General features: G+C 41.4%; 1 protein-coding gene across 2 annotated transcripts in view; it reads right to left on the bottom strand.

Moving 5' to 3' along the window:
* Positions 1 to 21,483, bottom strand: part of LOC128699162 (girdin) — a 707,427-nt gene that overhangs the window by 99,921 nt on the left and 586,023 nt on the right. For both annotated transcript variants that reach the window (XM_070090172.1, XM_070090171.1), the window contains exons 6-11: positions 7,774 to 7,855; positions 6,305 to 6,483; positions 6,067 to 6,193; positions 4,394 to 4,708; positions 3,581 to 3,733; positions 583 to 717 (exon numbers count right to left, since the gene is read on the bottom strand). In XM_070090172.1, coding sequence (XP_069946273.1) covers positions 583 to 717; positions 3,581 to 3,733; positions 4,394 to 4,708; positions 6,067 to 6,193; positions 6,305 to 6,483; positions 7,774 to 7,855 — 991 coding nt within the window. The remainder of the gene's footprint in view (positions 1 to 582; positions 718 to 3,580; positions 3,734 to 4,393; positions 4,709 to 6,066; positions 6,194 to 6,304; positions 6,484 to 7,773; positions 7,856 to 21,483) is intronic.

Genomic DNA, 21,483 nt, shown 5'->3' on the forward strand with positions numbered 1-21,483 from the left:
AATGCCAAAGGGCTATGAAGACTCGCTAAGATAAGCATTTAAGTAAAATATGGTGCTCAAACAAGAAAGCTTAATTAACAAAGCATGTCTGAAAACTGGTTTACTATATATTTCTGCCCTGCTGATAAAATACTCTGTGCCAGGAATACTGTTTACAATGCAATGCTTATAATGGATAATTTCAGAGATCATTCCAGACCTTATGCCTTACTGAACATTCCAAGGTCAAATTTTTTGGGAAAAACATAACTACTTGATGAATGTTAATCAACTTCTCTACCATTTGTTACAAATGAAAAATCAATAATCTTCTACCAAAATTGTCTTTTTTTTGTATACCATAATGTTTAATAGCCTTTGATGTAATATAATTACCCTCACTGACTGTTATCTAGTTAAAGGCAATGGTTTCTTGAGGCCAAGCAAATTTTTTAAATGGGGGGTTGCCTGTATTACTGTACTTGAATTTGACACTGAAAATGTGTTGATAACAAGATTAATCCCAAGAATGCTGTGCTAATTAATTCAGTTACTAAACAGTAACTAACACTAAATAAAACAAAACAAAAAATACATATCTACCTGGCTCTGAAACTGAAGATTAACATCTGTAAGTTTCTTGTTTTCTGTCTCAACATCCAGCAGTCTTGCATCTGTTGTCTTCTTTTGTCTCTCTCGCAGACTTTCTATCAGTTCTAGAAGCTGTGTATTTTCTTGCTGTTAAAACAGAATCACAGTATACCATTAATAAAAGACTTGAGACTCAAAAAATAATTGCATTGCACCTGCTGTCTCCCCAAATGAATAAAATAGATTTTATCCAAAAAACAAACATTCACAATTACTTTATCAAAAACTGCCAATAGATAAATCCATACTCCAAGAAATAGCCATAATACAATACTGTACTCTAAATTAAACTGACATCATACATACAGCCTTATAAATGAAAATCAATGCTATGTTTTTAACTTGCATTGGTGGTAAATACACTATAACATATGGAATACTTTAAGACTATCTAACTTCTGAAATAAACTTGTTATTGTCCATTTTTTGTGTAAAAGATTAATATTATCTAGAATGAACATTATCATGTACACTTAAATTAAATTTATAATAAATTTTTTTTAACTTGTGTGCCCATTTAGTATCTTAAGTTCAAATGTACGTATGTGTTTGTCCCATGATAAGGCTGTATTTATCCAAAGATTTCTTAACTGTACAATGTTTCATACCTTTGAAAACTTGAGAAAAAAATTTAGATTTATTATAATTTTAATATTAAGTACGTACATACATTTGATAAAAATGTATAAAAAGGAACAATAGGCAATGATGTAAAACATGAAACTAAAGTAAATAAATGATGAAAAGAAAATTCTTGACATATAGAAAAATAAGGGAACTTAATTATCCAAAATAATCAATGAAGATCTGGCACTGCACTATATCCTTCAAAACACCAGAAATATTTGTATGGAAAATAAACAGAAATGCAGTACAGACTCTCCTCGCTTAGCCACATACTCGTTTACCAATGACACGGATTTATGACGGGCTTTCTGACCAGTATGCATACCTAAATAATGTACAGTGGAACCTCGGCTTATGAGTTTAATCCATTCCGTGACCTTGCTCGTATCCTGATTTGCTCGTATGTTGAGTCAATTATCCTCATTTAAATTAATTGAAATGGCATTAATCCGTTCCAGAGGAATTCCAGGCACAACAAAATACTTCAATATTTCGCTAATATCACCTCTATGGCTTATTTAACTATCACAATTCATCTAATATGACATAATAAACAATATTAATAACATAGAAATATGATATATACACTAGAATGAATAAAATACTATGTCATTATGTATGTGGCTAGTGGTGGTGGCCACCACAGCAACCATTCCTGCTCCTGACTACATACCTTCCCATGCTCTTATTATAACAGAAAATGGAGTGTTTGTGAGGCAAACTGCATTAGATCATTACACAGCTTCATAAGAAAAACCATGTAAAGAAATTATGTAGTACGCACTACAGCATTTACCTCGGAGAAGAAATGTTGATGGTGGTGAAAAGATGCTGGGAGAGGCTGATGATGGAGAAGAGATGCTGGGCACAGCATCTGACTTACTGAATGACTTACTGACTTGACTGACTGACTGATTTACTGATTTGACTAAATGACTTACTGACATGATTGACTTACTGACTTAATTGACTGACTGACTGACTGACTTAACTGACTTACTGAATGACTTAAAGTTTGACTTTCACTGAAGAGGACCTGAAACGGTGTCTAGAGCAGCTGATGTCTTACCGTCAGTTGTATAATGTACTGCAGGGTAAAATAGGACAGAAATCCATTGCAGAATTTATGTACATTCCAGTACAACCATCGACTTCAGTACCAGAACACTACAGTACACTACTGTATAAGCATTTAAAAATATACAAAAAATGTTACAAATGGTTCAAAGGTGACATTAAAACAATATCAAAGATGGCTGACACAAACCCACTACAATTATAGTACGCTCCTTGCTTAGCAACGAATTTGTTTACCGACATGGTCTTAAGAATGTCTTAGGAACGGAACTCCGTTGTTAAGCGAGGAGAGGCTGTATAATGCAATCCTTCATTGACAACATTTCACCCACACAGTGGGCTTTATCAAGTCACAAATAGATCTACCTGGGTGAATAGTACATGAGTATTTCTTCTTCTTCTTTCAATGTACCAGCCGAATCCCACCGAGGTGGGGTGACATAAAAGGAAAAATGAAAGTTTCTCCTTTCAAATTTAGTAATATATACAGGAGAAGGGGTTACTAGCCCCTTGCTCCCGGCATTTCAGTCGCCTCTTACGACACGCATGGCTTACGGAGGAAGAATTCTGTTCCACTTCCCCATGGAGAACATGAGTATTTATAGGGTGGAAAGTCAGGTGGAGAATGCTGGGTAGGTTAGATTTAAGATGGCTTGTACGGGACTGCAAGTCCATCTCAAATCTAACCTACCCAGGATTCTCCACCTGACTCTCCACCCTATAAATACTCATGTACTATTCACCCAAGGAGATCTGGTTGTGACTTGATAAAGTCCACTGTGTGGGTGAAACTTTGTCAGTAAAGGATTGCATTATACAGTGGACCCCCGCTACGATCACCTCCCAATGCGACCAATTATGTAAGTATATTTATGTAAGTGCGTTTGTACGTGTATGTTTGGGGGTCTGAAATGGACTAATCTACTTCACAATATTCCTTATGAGAACAAATTCAGTCAGTACTGGCACCTGAACATACTTCTGGAATGAAAAAATATCGTTAACTGGGGGTCCACTGTACTTCATTTGTGTTTATTTTTCCATCATTTCGATATTTTATACCATTTATCTCCAATTTGTATACAGATGTATACAAATTTATAACATTTATAATCAATATTTACTGAGAAAGAGTACTACTGCATCTCTTACATATGGTTATCAAATAAAAAGCTTCTTCCATCCCATGTCATCTCAAAGCGTAATGCATGTGTTTTTTTTATGCAATGCTTTCCTTTTTACCCACCTGAAGTTCATCAATTTGTCGCTGAGAGTTAGTCTTGACAGTATTCAGAGTCTGATGCAAGCGCTGAGTTTCTTGATGTCGCTTCTCAGATTCTTCCTGTGATTGTAATAAGTGTGTTCGCTCCTTTTGACTAGTCTCTTGTAACTGGATTACCTATAATCATAAAAAATTACTATAAAATATTGTACAACCTCAATTACAGTACTGTAAGTTGTCTGGCGTACAACAGTAGCTGCACTAATTTAAATATCTCAAAATAATTACTACCTTGATATACAGACATTGATGAGAAGAACAAATCTGTGATCATTATGTCAAGGTTCCAGTATGGAGCCTGATAAAGCTGTTGAATGTCTTAATAGTATATAGTTAAATTAAGATCACCCTTTCTGATAATATGAATGCTGAATATAATTAAACTAGAAATCTGATGTAGGAGCAATCTCAAAATTAAAGCATGATTTGACATAACAGTATTGTAAGAATAAAATATTTTGCATTGAAACTATCAAAAAAGAACAAATTAGATGTATACAACATATGTGCAAGTAGTACATATAGTTTGAGGTTATCAGTCCCTCAGCCTTGAAAGGAGGTGTCTTGAATCCAAAGAAGATGCCCTTGAATGGACTTACATGTATATACTGAAGAGTGGAGAGGTGAAGATGGCATCACAGGTGGGAGGAGCCACTAGTGGAAGCAGGTCATGGATTCTAATGATGAAGCCACTGGTTGGCAAAATGTCTTAGCATTAAGATACCAAAAATAAATTACTATCACCACTTAATCCGCTTTATGTAACAAAAGACTAACCTTGTGAGAAAGTCTTTTATTCTCCAGTTCTAGTTCTAACAGCTTGTCTGTTGAAGCAAGAAGAGAGCCATGCTTTAACTGCTCATTTTCAGCTTCAAGTCTTTGGTTTTCAAGCTGTAGTTTGAGAACTCTGGCCTGAGCATCACCGATGAGATCACTGCCTACGCTAGAGCCATTCAAAGGTTGCTGGGACTTAAGGTTATCCAGCTGAGCAACAAGGGTGGCGGATTCACTGAGAGAGTTTTTGGTGCTGAGCTGCAACTGAGCATTTTCCTCCATAACTTCCTGTAATCTTTCCCTATCAGAATCACGTTCCTGGAAAATAATTCATCAACAATAATTAAATTTTAAAATATGGATTTTCTTAACTTATTCTTCTATTTCTTAGACATAGAGCAGGGACTATACTGACAATGTTCAAGCTAATTATGCTTTGCACTTACACTGGCACTTTGAACAAATTAATTACAGTACATAAGAACGTTCATCTGCAGTTACGATTGCTGATAATTTTCTTTTCTTTCTTTCAACAAACCGGCCATATCCCACCAAAGCAGGGTAATCCAAAAAGAAAAACAAAAGTTTCTCTTTTGACTTTAGTAATGTGTACAGAAGGAGTTACTAGCCCCTTGCTCCCGGCATTTTAGTCACCTCTTACAATACACTAACTAACATGGCTTACGGAGGAAGAAGTTTGTTCCACTTCCCCATGGAGATAAGAGAAAATAAACAAGAACAAGAACTAGTAAGAAAATAGGAGAAAACCCAGAGGGGTGTGTATATATATATGCTTCTACATGCATGTGTAGTGTGACCTAAGTGTAAGTAGAAGTAGCAAGACGTACCTGAAATCTTACGTGTTTATGAGAGAGAAAAAAGACACCAGCAATCCTACCATCATGTAAAATAATTACAGGCTAAAGGGGGAAACTATACAATAAAAATCCTATAATTAAATTGGAGCACAGTACCCTATTTTTTATATTCAGAGAAATACTAAAAACAAAGAGGTAATCAGGTTTGATCTAAAGAAAGGAAGAATAGTTCCAATTCTTTTGATCATAAGCCCTTCTCACATCATGGCACCCCTAGCCCTTTCTTGTTAGTATTGTACTCCAGTATGGAGTCTGAGAAAATGAAGCTGGTCATAGTGATGGTATGCTGTGAGAGCAGGAAAAAAAATTAAAAAAAAAAAAAAAAAAAAAGGGGGAGCCCTTTTTCCCTATAGTAATAAGGTGCTACACCTCCATGGGTAACTGAAGCAAACTTCTACTCTGTATGAACAAGTTAAGGAAACATTTAATATATTTAATATACTACTATGCAATAATATATATGTTGAGCAGCACGTCAGATTCTGACATGTAAGGATAATTTCTCTGGATTTAGCTTGGAGGATTAGTAACACAAGAAAACTAAAACTCTGGTTTATTTCTACTGGGGCCCTTCCAGCCTCTTTATGCAGGTGTAAACCACAAGAGTCAACTAGCACCCTGGTAAACAGTACCTACAGTATATTCTACTAGGTGAACATGGGCAGCAAGAGTACAATAATATGACTTTCCCATACATCTCTAATATTTAAAAATTGTGTAGAATACTGTATTATAAAAAGTTTTTTAGATAACTTGAACCATAAGTTATATATGTTTAAAATAATATGTTGTACTAACAATAGTAATCTGATTTATGGTTTGCTTTAGTTGAAGAATGTTGTTTTCTAGGTCCAGCACTTGTTCTGCTCTCCGTCGCGAGGAAGCTAATTGCTCCTCCAGCATCTCTTTGGTCTCCACCAGGATCCTAAAATGTACAAACACAGTTGTTAAGTCAAAATTTTGTGTGTAACTTCAAGCATCATATTTAAGACCCATTTCAGTCCTTGATTTCAATAAAATAAATTTCTGACTCCACCTATTGTCTTCGCGTAGCTCCTCAACTCGTGTCTTGTAAAATTCTATGTCAGCCATCTTGTCTCGATATCGAGCCACCTCCTGCTCAAGGGCGTCAACACGGCTGGCTCGCTCCCGCAAGATGTCAGCTTCATCCCTCCATGCTCTTGCTGCACGTGCATCTTGTACCAACTCGACATTCTGTTTGAAAATAAGCAAGTACAGTAGTATTTAGATTCCTGTCTATAAAAAATAAAAATATGTGCACTTATATATGTGCAAGAAAATATTATAGAGAATTTATGCAATATAATACAATTGTACAAATTATGGTTACGTAACATGAGGGGGTCTAATGTATCAAGAGTACAGTATACTATAGTGATTCTTACAATGATCCTAGGCAAACAACTATTGTTACCCCTCAACCAAATTAGCATTTCCTTCCATATATCCCCTGTCTTCTAGGTGCTTATTGATTCACTACAGAACTTTCCCTTTCACTTATGCTTACTCTTCTGGTACGGCACTGTGTGGCATGGAAAGAGTATGTTACACCTTAGTCGGCATATGTGCACACTCCCATATAGGCTGCCTCCCAACCAGCAAACCAGGTGCTCAGGGTTCAACAATTTTTTAGGGTACCTGTCATTAAATCAGTACCTTGGTTCACTGACCAATCATAGGTGACCCTGCCAAATGCTGAGGTGACGTGGTTCACTCGCAGTCAGCATTTGCCAGACTTGCCTCTAGCTGATTGAAGCACAGTGCTCTCTCTCTGGCTTCTGTCTTTGCCTTTTATCTCTGTGTGGTACACTTATATTCAACTCCTGTACATAAGGTACATAAGTGTACATAATTATATATACCTGCATATCTGGTGAAGGAAATACAAGTTAATTATTACTGCTGATTTTGTTTTGCTCTAAACCCATTATGACCAGGTCCAGGCCATTCTTACCTGTGTTCGTAATACACTGTGCCAAGTGCTTTCTTACAATTCAGGAAGATGCAGTCAGCGCATCTATTTGATTTGGTTTATTTTGGTAACTCCATCATAGAACTCCAGTAGGTTTGTCTGATAAGATCCTAAATCTCTAAATCCATGTTGGTTTCATCAGAGGAAGCTCCTCTCTAAATATAATCATCTCTCTTGCCTGTGTTTCATATTTCTGTCAAAGTGGTTTCTCACTTTTTTTTACTGTTGAATTTACAGTCTAAGACACACTCCAATCCACAGGAAACAACCCAAAATAGTCGACTAACAGTTGCGTATGAACAGGGACAGCAGGTGTAAGGAATTATGTACAATGGCTCGCCTACCCCAGGATCAAACTTGGGTCCTTGAGGTGTGAACCAAAGACAATAATAATAAGCCATGAGCCACCACTTTGCATCAATCAGTGTTTATGACTTTTTCATCCACAGACAGGTCTATGTGAAGCTGCTGCACAGGATATGCGGCCAATAAGACAAAACCAAGTAACTTACCTCCTGCCGTAGCTTGCCCACCACGATCTTGGTTTGGTCCAACTCATCCTTGTATTCGGCCAAACTCTCGGCTTTCTCCTCACTAGAAATAAAATGTGAAAATTTACCATAAAACAAAAATGAAAAAGAAAGTTAAAAAGCATAAAGGTTTTGGCATACAACTCCTACTCAGCTTATTCTGGCCATTAATTATAACAAATTTTAAAATATTAAGATGGCTTTGCAGTTTAGATAGCATTTTGAGTAATAGTTACTGACATCTACTCATTTATTTTACATTATTGTACACTTTTCAATACATACAACTTATGTACATCATGGAATAAGTAATCATTTCCTGTGCAAATTATTTTGAGATATATAAGTAAAATGAATACATTTAGATTGTGCAGCACACAGGTGCATCTCACACCTAACCAATTTAAACAACAGGTGGCACTTTTAAGTCATGTTGTGTAACTAACCAACCTAACCCAACTGATTTTTATTAAAATTTCCCAGTACTGTTTCTTGTGTATGTAAACGACATGATACAAGGAAATCGAGTCAGAGATGTCCTTGTTAGTAGATAATGTGAAACTAATAGAAAGAATACAAACAGGAGTAGACCAGGAAAGACTACAAAATGATCTGGATAAGCTGCAGGATTAGTCTGACAAGTGGCTATGGGAATTAAATCCCAGCCAAAGCAAATTTATGAAAATCAGAGAAGGGCAAAAAAAGTCGAGAAACAGTACATGGGTTCGAGGAACATAGACTACAAACCTCAATGAAAGAGAGGGACCTCAGGATAAGCATAATTCTGAGTATTTCACCTGTGGCACACATCAGCCAAATAATTGCTGGAGCAAATATGAGACTTGGCAAATTTAAGGGAAACTTTCAGGAACATCGACAAAAAGGCATTGATGCCTATATACAGAGCATGTTAGTTCCATCTTAGAGAATACAGCACTAGTAAGGAACTTGCATCTGGTAATGTATGTAAGGCAGAATTAGTCCCAGAGCTGAGGGGTATGAACTACGGTGTCCAAAACCTAGTGCGCTCAGCTCACAAATTGAGGTTCATGGTTTAATCCCCAGTATGGGTGGAAACATAAGGACGTGTTTCCTTAAGACACCTGTTGTCCCTGTTTACCTAACAGTAAAATAGGTACCTGGGTGTTAGTCTAGGTAGGCTCAGCTACAATACGAAAATGACAGCATTGAAAGTTAAGTGTGACCCGAAGCTGTTGTTTAGCTACATCAGGAAGAAAACAGTCAAGTACCAGGTGATCAGGCTGAGGTAGGTAGGTGGGGAGTTCACATGAAATGACCAAGAAGTGTGTGAGGAGCTCAACATGAGATTTAAAGAAATATTCACAGTGGTGACAGGAAGGACTCCAATAAGTCAGAATAGGGATACACCCACAAGGGCAGGATGTAATGCACACATATGAGGAGGTGAAAAAGCTATGTGAGCTTGATACCTCAAAGGCAGTGGGACCGGACATCTCTCCATGGGTCCTTAGAAAGGGAGCAGAGATGCTGTGTGTGCCGCTAACAAAAATCTTCAACACATCCATTGAAACTGGGCAACTACCTGACGTATGGCAGATGGCAAATGTAGTCCCAATTTTTAAGAAAGGAGACAGATGCGAGGGATAAAACTACAGACCTGTGTCACTGACATGTATATAATGCAAAGTCATGGAGAGGATTATCAGGAGTGGTGGAGCACCTAGAAAGAAACAAGCTTATAAATGACAACCAGCCCAGTTTCAGAGAAGGAAAATCCTGTGTCACAAACCTACTGGAGTTTTATGACAAGGTAACGGATGTAAGACACGAGAGAGAGGGGTGGATAGATTGCATTTTCTTGGACTGCAAGAAGGCCTTCGACACAGTTCCTCACAAGAGGTTAATGCAAAAGCTAGAGGATCAGGCTTGCATAACAGGAAAGGCATTGCAATGGATCAGAGAATACCTGACAGGGAGGCAACAACAAGTCATGGTACATGACGAGGTGTCAGAGTGGGTGCCTGTGAGGAGTAGGGTTCCACAGAGTGCTGTTTTTGGTATATGTGAATGACATGATGGAAGGGACAGACTCAGAAGTGTCCTTGTTAACAGATGATGTTAAGTTAACGAGGAGAATTAAATCGGATGAGGATCAGGAAGGACTACAAAGAGACCTGGACAGGCTACACACCTGATCCAGCAATTGGCTCCTTGAACTGAACCCTGCCAAATGCAAAGTCATGAAGATCGGGGAAGAAAAAAGAAGACAACAGACAGAGTATAGTCTAGGTGACCAAAGACTGCAAACCTCACTCAAGGAAAAGGATCTTGGGGTGAGTATAATAACGAGCACATCTCCTGAAGCGCACATCAACCAGAAAACTGCTGTAGCACATGGGCGCCTGACAAACCTAAAAATAGCATTCCAATACCTCAGTACGGAATCCTTCAAGACTCTGTGCACCATGTACGTCAGACCCATATTGGAGAATGCAGCACCAGCTTGGAATCTACACTTGGTCAAGCATGTCAAGAAATTAGAGAAAGTGCAAAGGTTTGCAACAAGACTAGTCCTGGAGCTAAGGGGTATGTCCTACGAGGAGAGGTTAATGGAAATCGACCTGACGACAAAGGACGATAGGAGAGATAGGGGGGGATATGATAACGACATATAAAATACTGAGAGGAATCAACAAGGTGGACAGAGGTAGGATGTTCCAGAGATGGGACACAGCAACAAAGGGTCACAGTTGGAACTTGAAGACTCCAATGAATCACAGGGATGTGATGTAGTGGAGGCAGGATCCATACATAGTAAGAAGAGGTATGACAGCTCATGGAGCAGGAAGAGTGACCTAGTAGCGACCAGTGAAGAGGCGGGGCCAGGAGCTGCAACCACAACACACACACACACACACACACACACACACACACACACACACACACACACACACACACCCATACACACACACACACACACACACACCTCACAACCCACACACACACACACACCCACCCCACACACACACACTCCACACACACACCCCCCACTCCCACCCCCCCACACACACACACACACACACACCCCACACCCCCCACACACACACCACACCCCACACACACCCCACACACACCCCACACCACACACACACACACACACACACACACACACACACACACACACACACACACACACACACACACACACACACACACACGCACGTACACACACACACACACACACACACACACACGCACGCACACGCACACACACACACGCATGTACAACAGGCCTAGTGTCTAATCGACATGTGCCTAGGACAAAATGGTAACTAACCAGTTTGGAATCCACACCTGGTCAAACACGTCAAGAAATTAGAGAAGGTGCAAAGGTTTGCAACGAGGTTAGTTCCAGAGCTCAGGGCAATGTCCTACTAAGAAAGGTTGAGGGAAATCGGACTGACGACACTGGAGGACAGGAGGGTCAGGGGAGACATGATAACGACATACAAAATACTGCGTGGAACAGATAAGGTAGACAGAGACAGGTTGTTCCAGAGAGGGGACACAGAAACAAGGGGTCACAATTGGAAGCTGAAGACTCAGACTAGTCACAGGGATGTTAGGAAGTATTTCTTCAGTCACAGAGTCGCCAGGAAGTGGAATAGCCTAGCAAGTGATGCAGTAGAGGCAGGAACCATACATAGCTTTAAGACGAGGTATGACAAAGCTCAGGAAGCAGAGAGAGGACCTAGTAGCGATCAGTGAAGAGGCGGGACCAGGAGCCGAGTCTCGACCCCTGCCACCACAATTAGGTGAGCACAATTAGGCGAGTACAAACACACACACACTGTAAACAAGGGGGCTTTCTATATAGTAGTATGTCATTGATTTCAGCTAGGCCTGTATACGTTGTACATGTATTTATAGAAATAAAGATTATTATTACTATTATTATTATTATTATTATTATTATTATTATTATGAGTAGAGGCTATAGGACCTTTAATCTGGCGACACCAGAGGACAGAATGACCAGAACAGACATGATTACGATGTACAAAATGCTGAGAGGAATTGATAGACAGGAAGTCTGATAGGAGGATCTCAGGTACACAAGGGCACAGCTGGTAGTTAAATATACTGATGAGTTACAGAGATGTTAGGAAACACTTCTTTAATTATAGTGATCACGAAGTGCAATGACCTAGACAGCGAAGTAGAGGAAGGATTCATAATTAGTTTTAAGAACAGGTATAATAAGGCTCACCCAGCCAGGAGTGAACTTAGTAGCGGCCAATGGAGAGGCAGGGCCAGGCGCCAAGATTCGAACCCTGAAACCACAATTAGGTGATTTCAATTACGTGAGTACAGATAAAGCCAATGAGATGCAAGGAAGTATTTTTTTTACTCTCAAGGTGGTTTTAAAGTGGAATGACTTGGATGGGGCAGTGTTGGAGACAAGTTCAATACACAGCTTCAAGAGTATATACCTGGAGGTTATTCCGGGAATCAATGCCCCCGCGGCCCGGTCCACGACTAGGCTTCCCGGTGGACCAGGGCCTGATCAACCAGGCTGTTACTGCTGGCCGCACGCAGTCCAACGTACGAACCACAGCCCGGTTTATCCGGCACTGACTTTAGGTATCTGTCCAGCTCTCTCTTGAAGGCAGCCAGGGGTTTATTGGTAATTCCCCTTATGCTTGGTGGGAGACTGTTGAACAGTCTTGGGCCCCGGACACTTATGGTGTTTTCTCTTAGTAAACCTACGATAAGTTTCAAAAAAAAAAAATACCAATCAAAGTATTCTTGGAGGCGGGGCCAAAAGCTCATCCTCAACCCCGCATATGACTAGTACAAGTCAGTGTACACACACACACACACACACACACACACACACACACACACACACACATAGCTATGACTCGACCCCTGCAACCACAAATAGGTGAGTAGGTGAGTGAATACACACACAGATGGGACACAACAACAAGGGGACACAGTTGGAAGTTGAAGACACAGATGAATCACAGGGACGTTAGGGAGTATTTCTTCAGTCACAGAGTTGTCAGGAAGTGGAATAGTCTGAGAAGTGATGTACTGGAGGCATGATCCACTCATAGCTTCAAGCAGAGGTATGATAAAGCTCATGGTTCAGGGAGAGTGACCCAGTAGCAGCCAGTGAAGAGGCGAGGCCAGGAGCTATGAATCGACCCCTGAAACCACAACTAGGTGAGTACACATACACACACACACACACACAACTAGATAACTGCTGCAGCATATGGGCGCCTGGCAAACCTGAGAATATCGTTCCGATACCTTAGTAAGGAATCGTTGAAGACATTGTACAACGTGTACGTCAGGCCCATACTGGAGTATGCAGCACCAATTTGGAACGCTTGGAAGCACTTGACTTGTACTCGTTGGAACGCAGGAGGGAGAGATATATCATAATCTACACTTGGAAAATCCTGGAAGGAATGGTCCCAAATCTGCACACAGAAATCACTCCCTACAAAAGTAAAAGACTGGGCAGGCGATGCAAAATGCCCCCAATAAAAAGTAGGGGCGCCATTGGTACACAAAGGGAAAACACCATAAGTGTCCGGGGCCCAAAACTGTTCAACAGCCTCCCATCAAGCATTAGGGGAATTACCAATAAACCCCTGGCTGCCTTCAAGAGAGAGCTGGACAGATACCTAAAGTCAGTGCCGGATCAGCCGGGCTGTGGCTCGTACGTTGGACTGCGTGCGGCCAGCAGTAACAGCCTAATTGATCAGGCCCTGATCCATCGGGAGGCCTGGTCATGGACCGGGCCGCGGGGGCGTTGATCCCCGGAATAACCTCCAGGTAACCAACACCTGGTCAAGCACATCAAGAAATTAGAGAAAGTGCAAACGTTTGCAACAAGGTTAGTTCCGGAGCCCAGGGGAATGTCCTACGAAGAAAGGTTGAGGGAAATCGGCCTGACGACACTGGAAGACAGGAGGGTCTGGGAAGACATGATAACGACATACAAAATACTGCAGGGAATAGATAAGGTGGACAGAGACAGGATGTTCCAGAGAAGGGACACTGAAACAAGGGGTCATAATTGGAAGCTGAAGACTCAGACGAGTCACAGGGATGTTAGGAAGTATTTCTTCAGTTATAGAGTTGTCAGGAAGTGGAATAATCTAGCAAGTGATGTAGTGGAGGCAGGAACCATACATAGCTTTAAGACGAGGTATGACAAAGCTCAGAGAGCAGAGAGAGAAAAGGACCTAGTAGCAATTAGTGAAAAGGTGGGGCCAGGAGCTGAGTCTCGACCCCTGCAACCACAATTAGATGAGTACACAGACAGGAGCAATGGTTGACAGATTGGCTGAAATGGCCAGAAGGGCTCATTGGGAGAACTTGGAGCCACATGGGGGCCAAGAAACGTAGAGGGCGAAGATGACTGAGGTGGTACTGGAAAACCTCATGTACCAACACGTAACGGACACTACCCGAGAGACAGGAGAGGATGAACCAGCGAGACTAGACCTAGTATTCATCTTGAGTAGTGCAGATATTGAGGACATCACATATGAAAAACCCCTTGGGGCCAGTGATCATGTGGTTCTGAGCTTCGTATACATAGTTTAGTTACAGGTGGAGGGGGAAGCAGGAAGGGCAGACGAATGAAGCCAAACTACAAGAAAGGGGACTACACAGACATGAAGAACTTCCTGAATGGGGTTCAGTGGGACACAGAACTGGCAGGGAAGTCAGTAAACGAGATGATGAAATATGTGACAACAATTTGCAAGGACGCTGAGGAGAGGTTTGTACCCAAGGGTAACAGGAATAATGAAAAAGTAAGGATGAGCCCGTGGTTCACCCGAAGGTGAAGGGAGGCCAAAACAGTGTGCTAGGGAATGGAAGAAGTACAGAAGGCAAAGGACCCAGGAGAATAAGGAGAGCAGTCGTAGAGCCAGAAATGAATATGCACAAGAAAGGAGGCCCAAAGACAATACGAGAATGACACATCAGCGAAAGCCAAAGCTGTTGCACAGCCACATCAGGAGGAAAACGACAGTCAAGGACCAGGTAATCAGGCGGAGGAAGGAAGGAGGGGAAGTCACAATAAATGTCAGCGAAGTATGTGAGGAGCTCAACATGACATTCAAAGAAGTGTTCACAGAGGAGACAGAAAGGCGGAGAGGTGGGGTACACCATCAAGTGTTGGACACAATACATACAACTGAGGAAGAAGTGAAGAGGCTGCTAAGTGAGCTAGATACCTCAAAGGCGATGGGGCCAGATAACATTTCTCCATGGGTCCTAAGAGAGGGAGCAGAGGCGCTTTGTGTACCACTAACAACTACCTTCAACACATCTATCGCAACAGGGCGACTACCGGAAGTATGGAAGACAACAAATAAGAACGTAAGATGCACTGACCCATGCAAGGCAGGTCTGTATTACTCCCCGGCTTAGACCAGTGACCCACCTAGTCACGTCACTTCCACTTAAGGAAGGAGCACAGTATAAGGCCTAGAAGCACAAGCTAGTCAGGTCCCACTCACACCCACCCACACCCACTCATGTATTTATCTAACCTATTTTTAAAACTACACAACGTCTTAGCTTCTATGATAGTACTCGGGAGTTTGTTCCACTCATCCACAACTCTATTACCAAACCAATGCTTTCCTATATTCTTCCTGAATCTGAATTTTTCCAACTTGAAATCATTGCTGCGAGTCCTGTCTTGGCTGGATATTTTCAGTACACTGTTTACACCCCTTTATTTTTTCCCGTTTTCCATTTATACACCTCAATCATTTTCCCCCTAATTCTACGCCTTTCTGGAGAGTGCAGATTCAGGGCCCCAGTCTATCCTCATAGGGAAGATTTCTGATACATGGGATCAACTCTGTCATCCTCCTCTGTACGTTTTCGAGTGCATTTATATCCATTCTGTAATACGGTGACCAGAACTGTGCAGCATAATCTAAATGAGGCCTAACCAAGGATATACAGTGGACCCCCGCATAACGATGGCATCACATAGCGATTTTTCCGCATACCGATTACTTTTTATCGCAAAATTTTTGCCGCGCATACCGATTAAAAACCCGCTTACCGATTTTCGTCCGAGACGCGTCCAATGTGCCCTCACATGTGCCGGCCGTCCCATTGTTTACCAGCCAGCCTCCGCGGTAACATCCAAGCATACACTCGGAATATTTCGTATTATTACAGTGTTTTCGGTGCTGTTTCTGGAAAATAAGTGACCATGGGCCCCAAGAAAGCTTCTAGTGCCAACCCTGTGGTAAAAAGGGTGAGAATTAGTATGGAAATTAAGAAAGATTTTGAAGGGTTTGGGGCTAACCCTGAGAAGCCTATGCCAGTTGTGGAATCCATTGTGCCTACTTCAAAGATTAAGGAAATGTGTGCACAGTGGGTTGAACTGCAAACCTTTATAGATGAAAATCACCCTGACACAGCTGTTGCAAGCCGTGCTGGTGACTATTTCAATGACAATGTTATGGCCCATTTTAGGAAAGTCTTGAAGGAACGGGAGGTACAGAGCTCTATGGACAGATTTGTTGTGCGACAGAGGTCCAGTGACTCTCAAGCTGGTCCTAGTGGCATTAAAAGAAGAAGGGAAGTAACCCCAGAAAAGGACTTGCTACCTCAAGTCCTAATGGAAGGGGATTCCCCTTCTAAACAGTAAGAAGATAATGCTCTCCCCTCCTCCCATCCCATCAATCATCACCAGATCTTCAATAAAAGTAAGTGTCATTTAATTGTGCATGCCTTTTTCAGTTTGTGTGTATTAAAATTAACATTTCATGTGGTAAAAAAAATTTTTTTTCATACTTTTGGGCGTCTTGCACGGATTAATTTTATTTCCATTATTTCTTATGGGGAAAATTCATTCGCATAACGATTATTTCGCATAACGATGAGCCCTCTTGCACGGATTAAAATCGTTAACCGGGGGTCCACTGTATAGAGTTGAAGAACAACCTGAGGACTTCTATTATTTATACTTCTTGATATGAAGCCAAGGATTATGTTAGCTTTGTGAACACTTACGCACTGTTGTCTTGGTTTCAGATTACTGCTAACCAGAACTCCCAAATCTTTTTCGCAATCAGTAGTATTAAAATCTACATTTAATATATATGTGGCATGGTTATTTTCCTGTCCAACATTTAGAACTTTGCATTTATCAATATTAAACTGCATCTGCCACTTCTCCGACCATTGCATCAGTCTATTCAAATCATCCTGGAGTGCTCGAATGTCCTCGTCAGAATGAATTGGACGGCCCAATTTTTATAAAAGGAGACAGACACGAACAATTAAACTACAGACCAGTGTCACTGATGTGTATAGTATGCGTGGTCATGGAGAAAATTATCAGAAGAGTCTTGGAGCACCTAGAAAGGAATGAGTTTATCAACGACAGCCAGCACGGTTTCAGGGACGAGAAATCCTGCGTCACAAACCTATTGGAGTTCTATTACAGGGTGACGGCAGTAAGACAGAGAGAAAGGGGTGGGTAGATTGCTTTTTCTTGGACTGTAAGAAAGCATTTGACACAGTTCCACACAAGAGATTTGTGCAAAAGCTGGAGGACCAGGCAGGGATAACAGGGAAGGCACTACAATGGATCAGGGAATACCTGTCAGGAAGACAACAGCGAGTCATGGTACGTGGCGAGGTGTCAGAGTGGGCGCCTGTAACAAGCAGGGTGCCACAGGGATCAGTCCTAGGACCGGTGCTGTTTCTGGTATTTGTGAACGACATGACGGAAGGAATAGACTCCGAAGTGTCCCTGTTTGCAGATGATGTGCAGTTGATGAGAAGAATTCAATCGGACGAGGACCAGGCAGAACTACAGAGGGATCTAGACAGGCTGCAGGCCTCGTCCAGCAACTGGCTCCTGGAGTTCAACCCCACCAAGTGCAAAGTCATGAAGATTTAGGAAGGGCAAAGAAGACCACAGACGGAATACAATCTAGGGGGCCAGAGCCTACAAACCTCACTCAAGGAAAGGTATCTTGGGGTGAGTATAACACCGGGCACATCTGAGGTGCACATCAACCAAATAACTGCTGCCGCATACGGGCGCCTGGCAAACCTAAGAACAGCATTCCGACGTCTAAACAAGGAGTCGTTCAGGACCCTGTACACTGTGTACATTAGACCCATATTGGAGTATGCAGCACCAGTTTGGAACCCTCACCTAGCTAAGCATGTAAGGGATCTAGAGAAAGTGCAAAGGTTTGCATCTAGACTTGTCCCGAAGCTAAGGAGCATGTCCTACGTTAAGGGAAATCGACTTGACGATACTGGAAGACAGGAGATAGGGGGATATGGTAACGACATATATAAAATACTGAGAGGAATCGACAAGGTGGACAGAAACAGGATGTTCCAGAGATGAAACAGCAACGAAGGGTCACAGTTGGAAGCTGAAGACTCAGATGAACCACAGGGATGTTAGGAAGTATTTCTTCAGTCACAGAGTTGTCAGGAAGTGGAATAGTCTGGGTAATGATGTAGTGGAGGCAGGATCCATACATAGCTTTAAGGAGAGGTATGATAAAGCTCATGGAGCGGGAAGAGTGATCCAGTAGCGGCCAGTGAAGAGGTGGGGCCAGGAGCTGTGAATCGACCCCTGCAACCACAACTAGGTGAGTGTACACACACACACACACGCGCACACACGCGCACACGCACACACGCGCACACGCGCACACGCACACACACACACACGCACACACACACACACACACACACACACACACACACACACACACACACACACTCACACACACACACACACACACACACACACACACACACACACGCACACACACACACACACACGCACACACACACACACACCTACATACATGCACCATATTAACTTGATGCAACCAAAAAATGAGACCAAATAACAACTCTGCATAGGCGCTGAGAGGAGTAACAGTCACTAACTCAGTAACCAAGGTATGCAACCAATCTTTCCAATCAAGCAACAGAATTTATAAGAAAATAATTGCCCCATGAGCAATAAAGGAAAACAGACAAGAGGCACTGAACTGCTGGTAGGTGTCTGCAACAGGCATACTGTCAAAATTTCTGGCAAAGATAGTAAGGAAAAGAATATTAGAGTAATTGGAAGGAGGATTCTTTATAGAAAACAGTACAGATTTACCAAGACATAAAATAGGAAAGACAAGGCTGGGTGGATTTCATTTTCTTGGACTGCAGGAAAATATGTTACAACGCCATACCAGAAATTGGTCCATAAATTAGACAGACTTCAAAGGCAGAATGCTCCAGTCACCACGTGTCTGAAGGATAGAAGGCAGAGAGTAACAGTTAGGGTTGAGACATCACAACGAGAGAGAATAAAGAGGATCAGTACTAGAACCACCACTGTTCTGAATATATACATGTATACGTAAAAGATCTCTCCGAGGGTATCGAGTCCTGTGCCTCACGGTTTGCGAATAATATAAAAATAAGAATAAAAACAAGAGGGGACAGTCATAAACTCCAAGCAGATCTTAATTAAAAAGTGAAAGGGATCTGAAGGTGAATATGACGCCAAGCACATCGTCAAAAATACACAAACTGTATAAGGTCAGCGGCTTATACAAGATTGGCAAAAATCAGAACAACGTTTAGGAAAAAAATCAGAACCTTATACAGTATACAAGATATGTTAGGCAAACAAAGGAGAGGATAAACGGAGACGTGATTGCGACATACAATATTTTAATACGAATAATGACGCACACAGAGTGAGAGTTGATGAACTAGATACATGTTGCACATGTATCTAATTCATCAACTTGTCAGTTCTCTGAACCATTTATCTACAGGATGAGAGTTGATGAATCATAAGAGCCAGGGGGAAAATGAATATACAGATGAGACACAATGATCTAAGGAACTATTTCTTTAGTTTCAGGGTGGTTGAAAAGTGGAATAATTTGGATGAAGCAGTGGTGGACTTATTAAAACAAAAAATGGATACATTAGATAGTTACACAGTAGGAACAAGCTGACTATGTTTCCCTGCCACATTCCATCATCCAGGATGGGGATCATACAAGGTATTGAAATCTGTCAGCTTGAGTTTGGAGACTTCAGTAGGGCAATGAAGGCATCGGGAGATAATCTCAATACATAGCTTCAAGAGTAGATATGATAAGGCCCAATAGACAGATGTCAGTCTTAGTCTCTTCGGCCTTATTAAAATAGTCTAGCATGGGGCCAAGAGCTAAGACTTGACACTCGCAAACACAAATCAATGAGTGTACACACACACACACACACACACACACACACACACACACACACACACACACACACACACACACACACAGAGTAAACTGATCTTGGATGAACATCGTACCAACCGAAACATGTATATCGTAACATGATCACTAAGTATAAAATTCTAGGAGGTATTAATAAGGCAGGTAAGGTAACAATAGTTTAAAAGACAGGACCAGGAACAAGAGGACGTAGATGGAAGCTATGCAAGAAAATGTGTCAGAGTCGTCAAGAATTTTTTTTAGACATGTGCAGCACTTGGGTTTCTTTATTGAGGAAACGTTTCGCCACACAGTGGCTTCATCAGTCCATACAAAGGAGAACGGGGAAGAACAGGAGTAGTTTGAGGTAATCAGTCCCTCAACCTTGAGTCGACGTGGTCAGTCCATCAATCTTGAAAAGAATACAGCATATGTGCGAAGAAGTAGCTTTATAAGTTACTTCTCCGCACATATGCCGCTCATAATGCCTAGGCATGACAGAGGTTCTCTTTGCACTGCAACCCATTATTGTAAAAATATAATCTCAACGTACTACTTGCAAAGAAATAAGATTAGAATTTGACTTAAGAAACAGTGAAATATAATTTCTGGTTGCTACAGACAGATGTCTATCTGTAAATCATTTTACAAAATTCTGAAGGTTGCTTTTAGAAAGATATTACATGGAAAAATGTCAAGTACAGGTGGAAATTGCGACAGGAATGTAGGAGAAATGCGAGGCGAGGCCTTGCACTGCCCACACTCTTGTATTTACCTTCCCCTGCATTCTTTATACAATAGCCGACAAATATTTATGTCAAACCCACCCTACCTTTTTGATAGTCTTCCAGTACACTTTATACTAGTAATAACAGTAGTAATTGCACTACTGACTACTGACGGGCTGGAGTTTTGAGACTCTATGACCGCGGGTTCAATCCCGGCCGGGGGTATGGTGTAATTGCACTAGTAATATTAGTGCTGTAGTAATTGTAATAGTAATATAATGGAGGGCCTATATAATTGTTAGTAATGGTGACAGTAGTAAAGCAATAAAATTTGAGCAGAACTGAAGTAGACCTACTAACCCATGCTAGGCAGTATCTCACTCATCAACCATGCTAGGCAGTATCTCACTCATCAACCATGTTAGGCAGTATCTCATTCATCAACCATGCTAGGCAGTATCTCACTCATCAACCATGTTAGGCAGTATCTCATTCATCAACCATGCTAGGCAGTATCTCACTCATCAACCATGCTAGGCAGTATCTCACTCATCAACCATGCTAGGCAGTATCTCGCTCATCAACCATGCTAGGCAGTATCTCACTCATCAACCATGCTAGGCAGTGTCTCACTCATCAACCATGCTAGGCAGTATCTCACTCAT

This window comes from Cherax quadricarinatus, chromosome 31 (genome assembly GCF_038502225.1).
Source record: "Cherax quadricarinatus isolate ZL_2023a chromosome 31, ASM3850222v1, whole genome shotgun sequence".
Taxonomy (NCBI): domain Eukaryota; kingdom Metazoa; phylum Arthropoda; class Malacostraca; order Decapoda; family Parastacidae; genus Cherax; species Cherax quadricarinatus.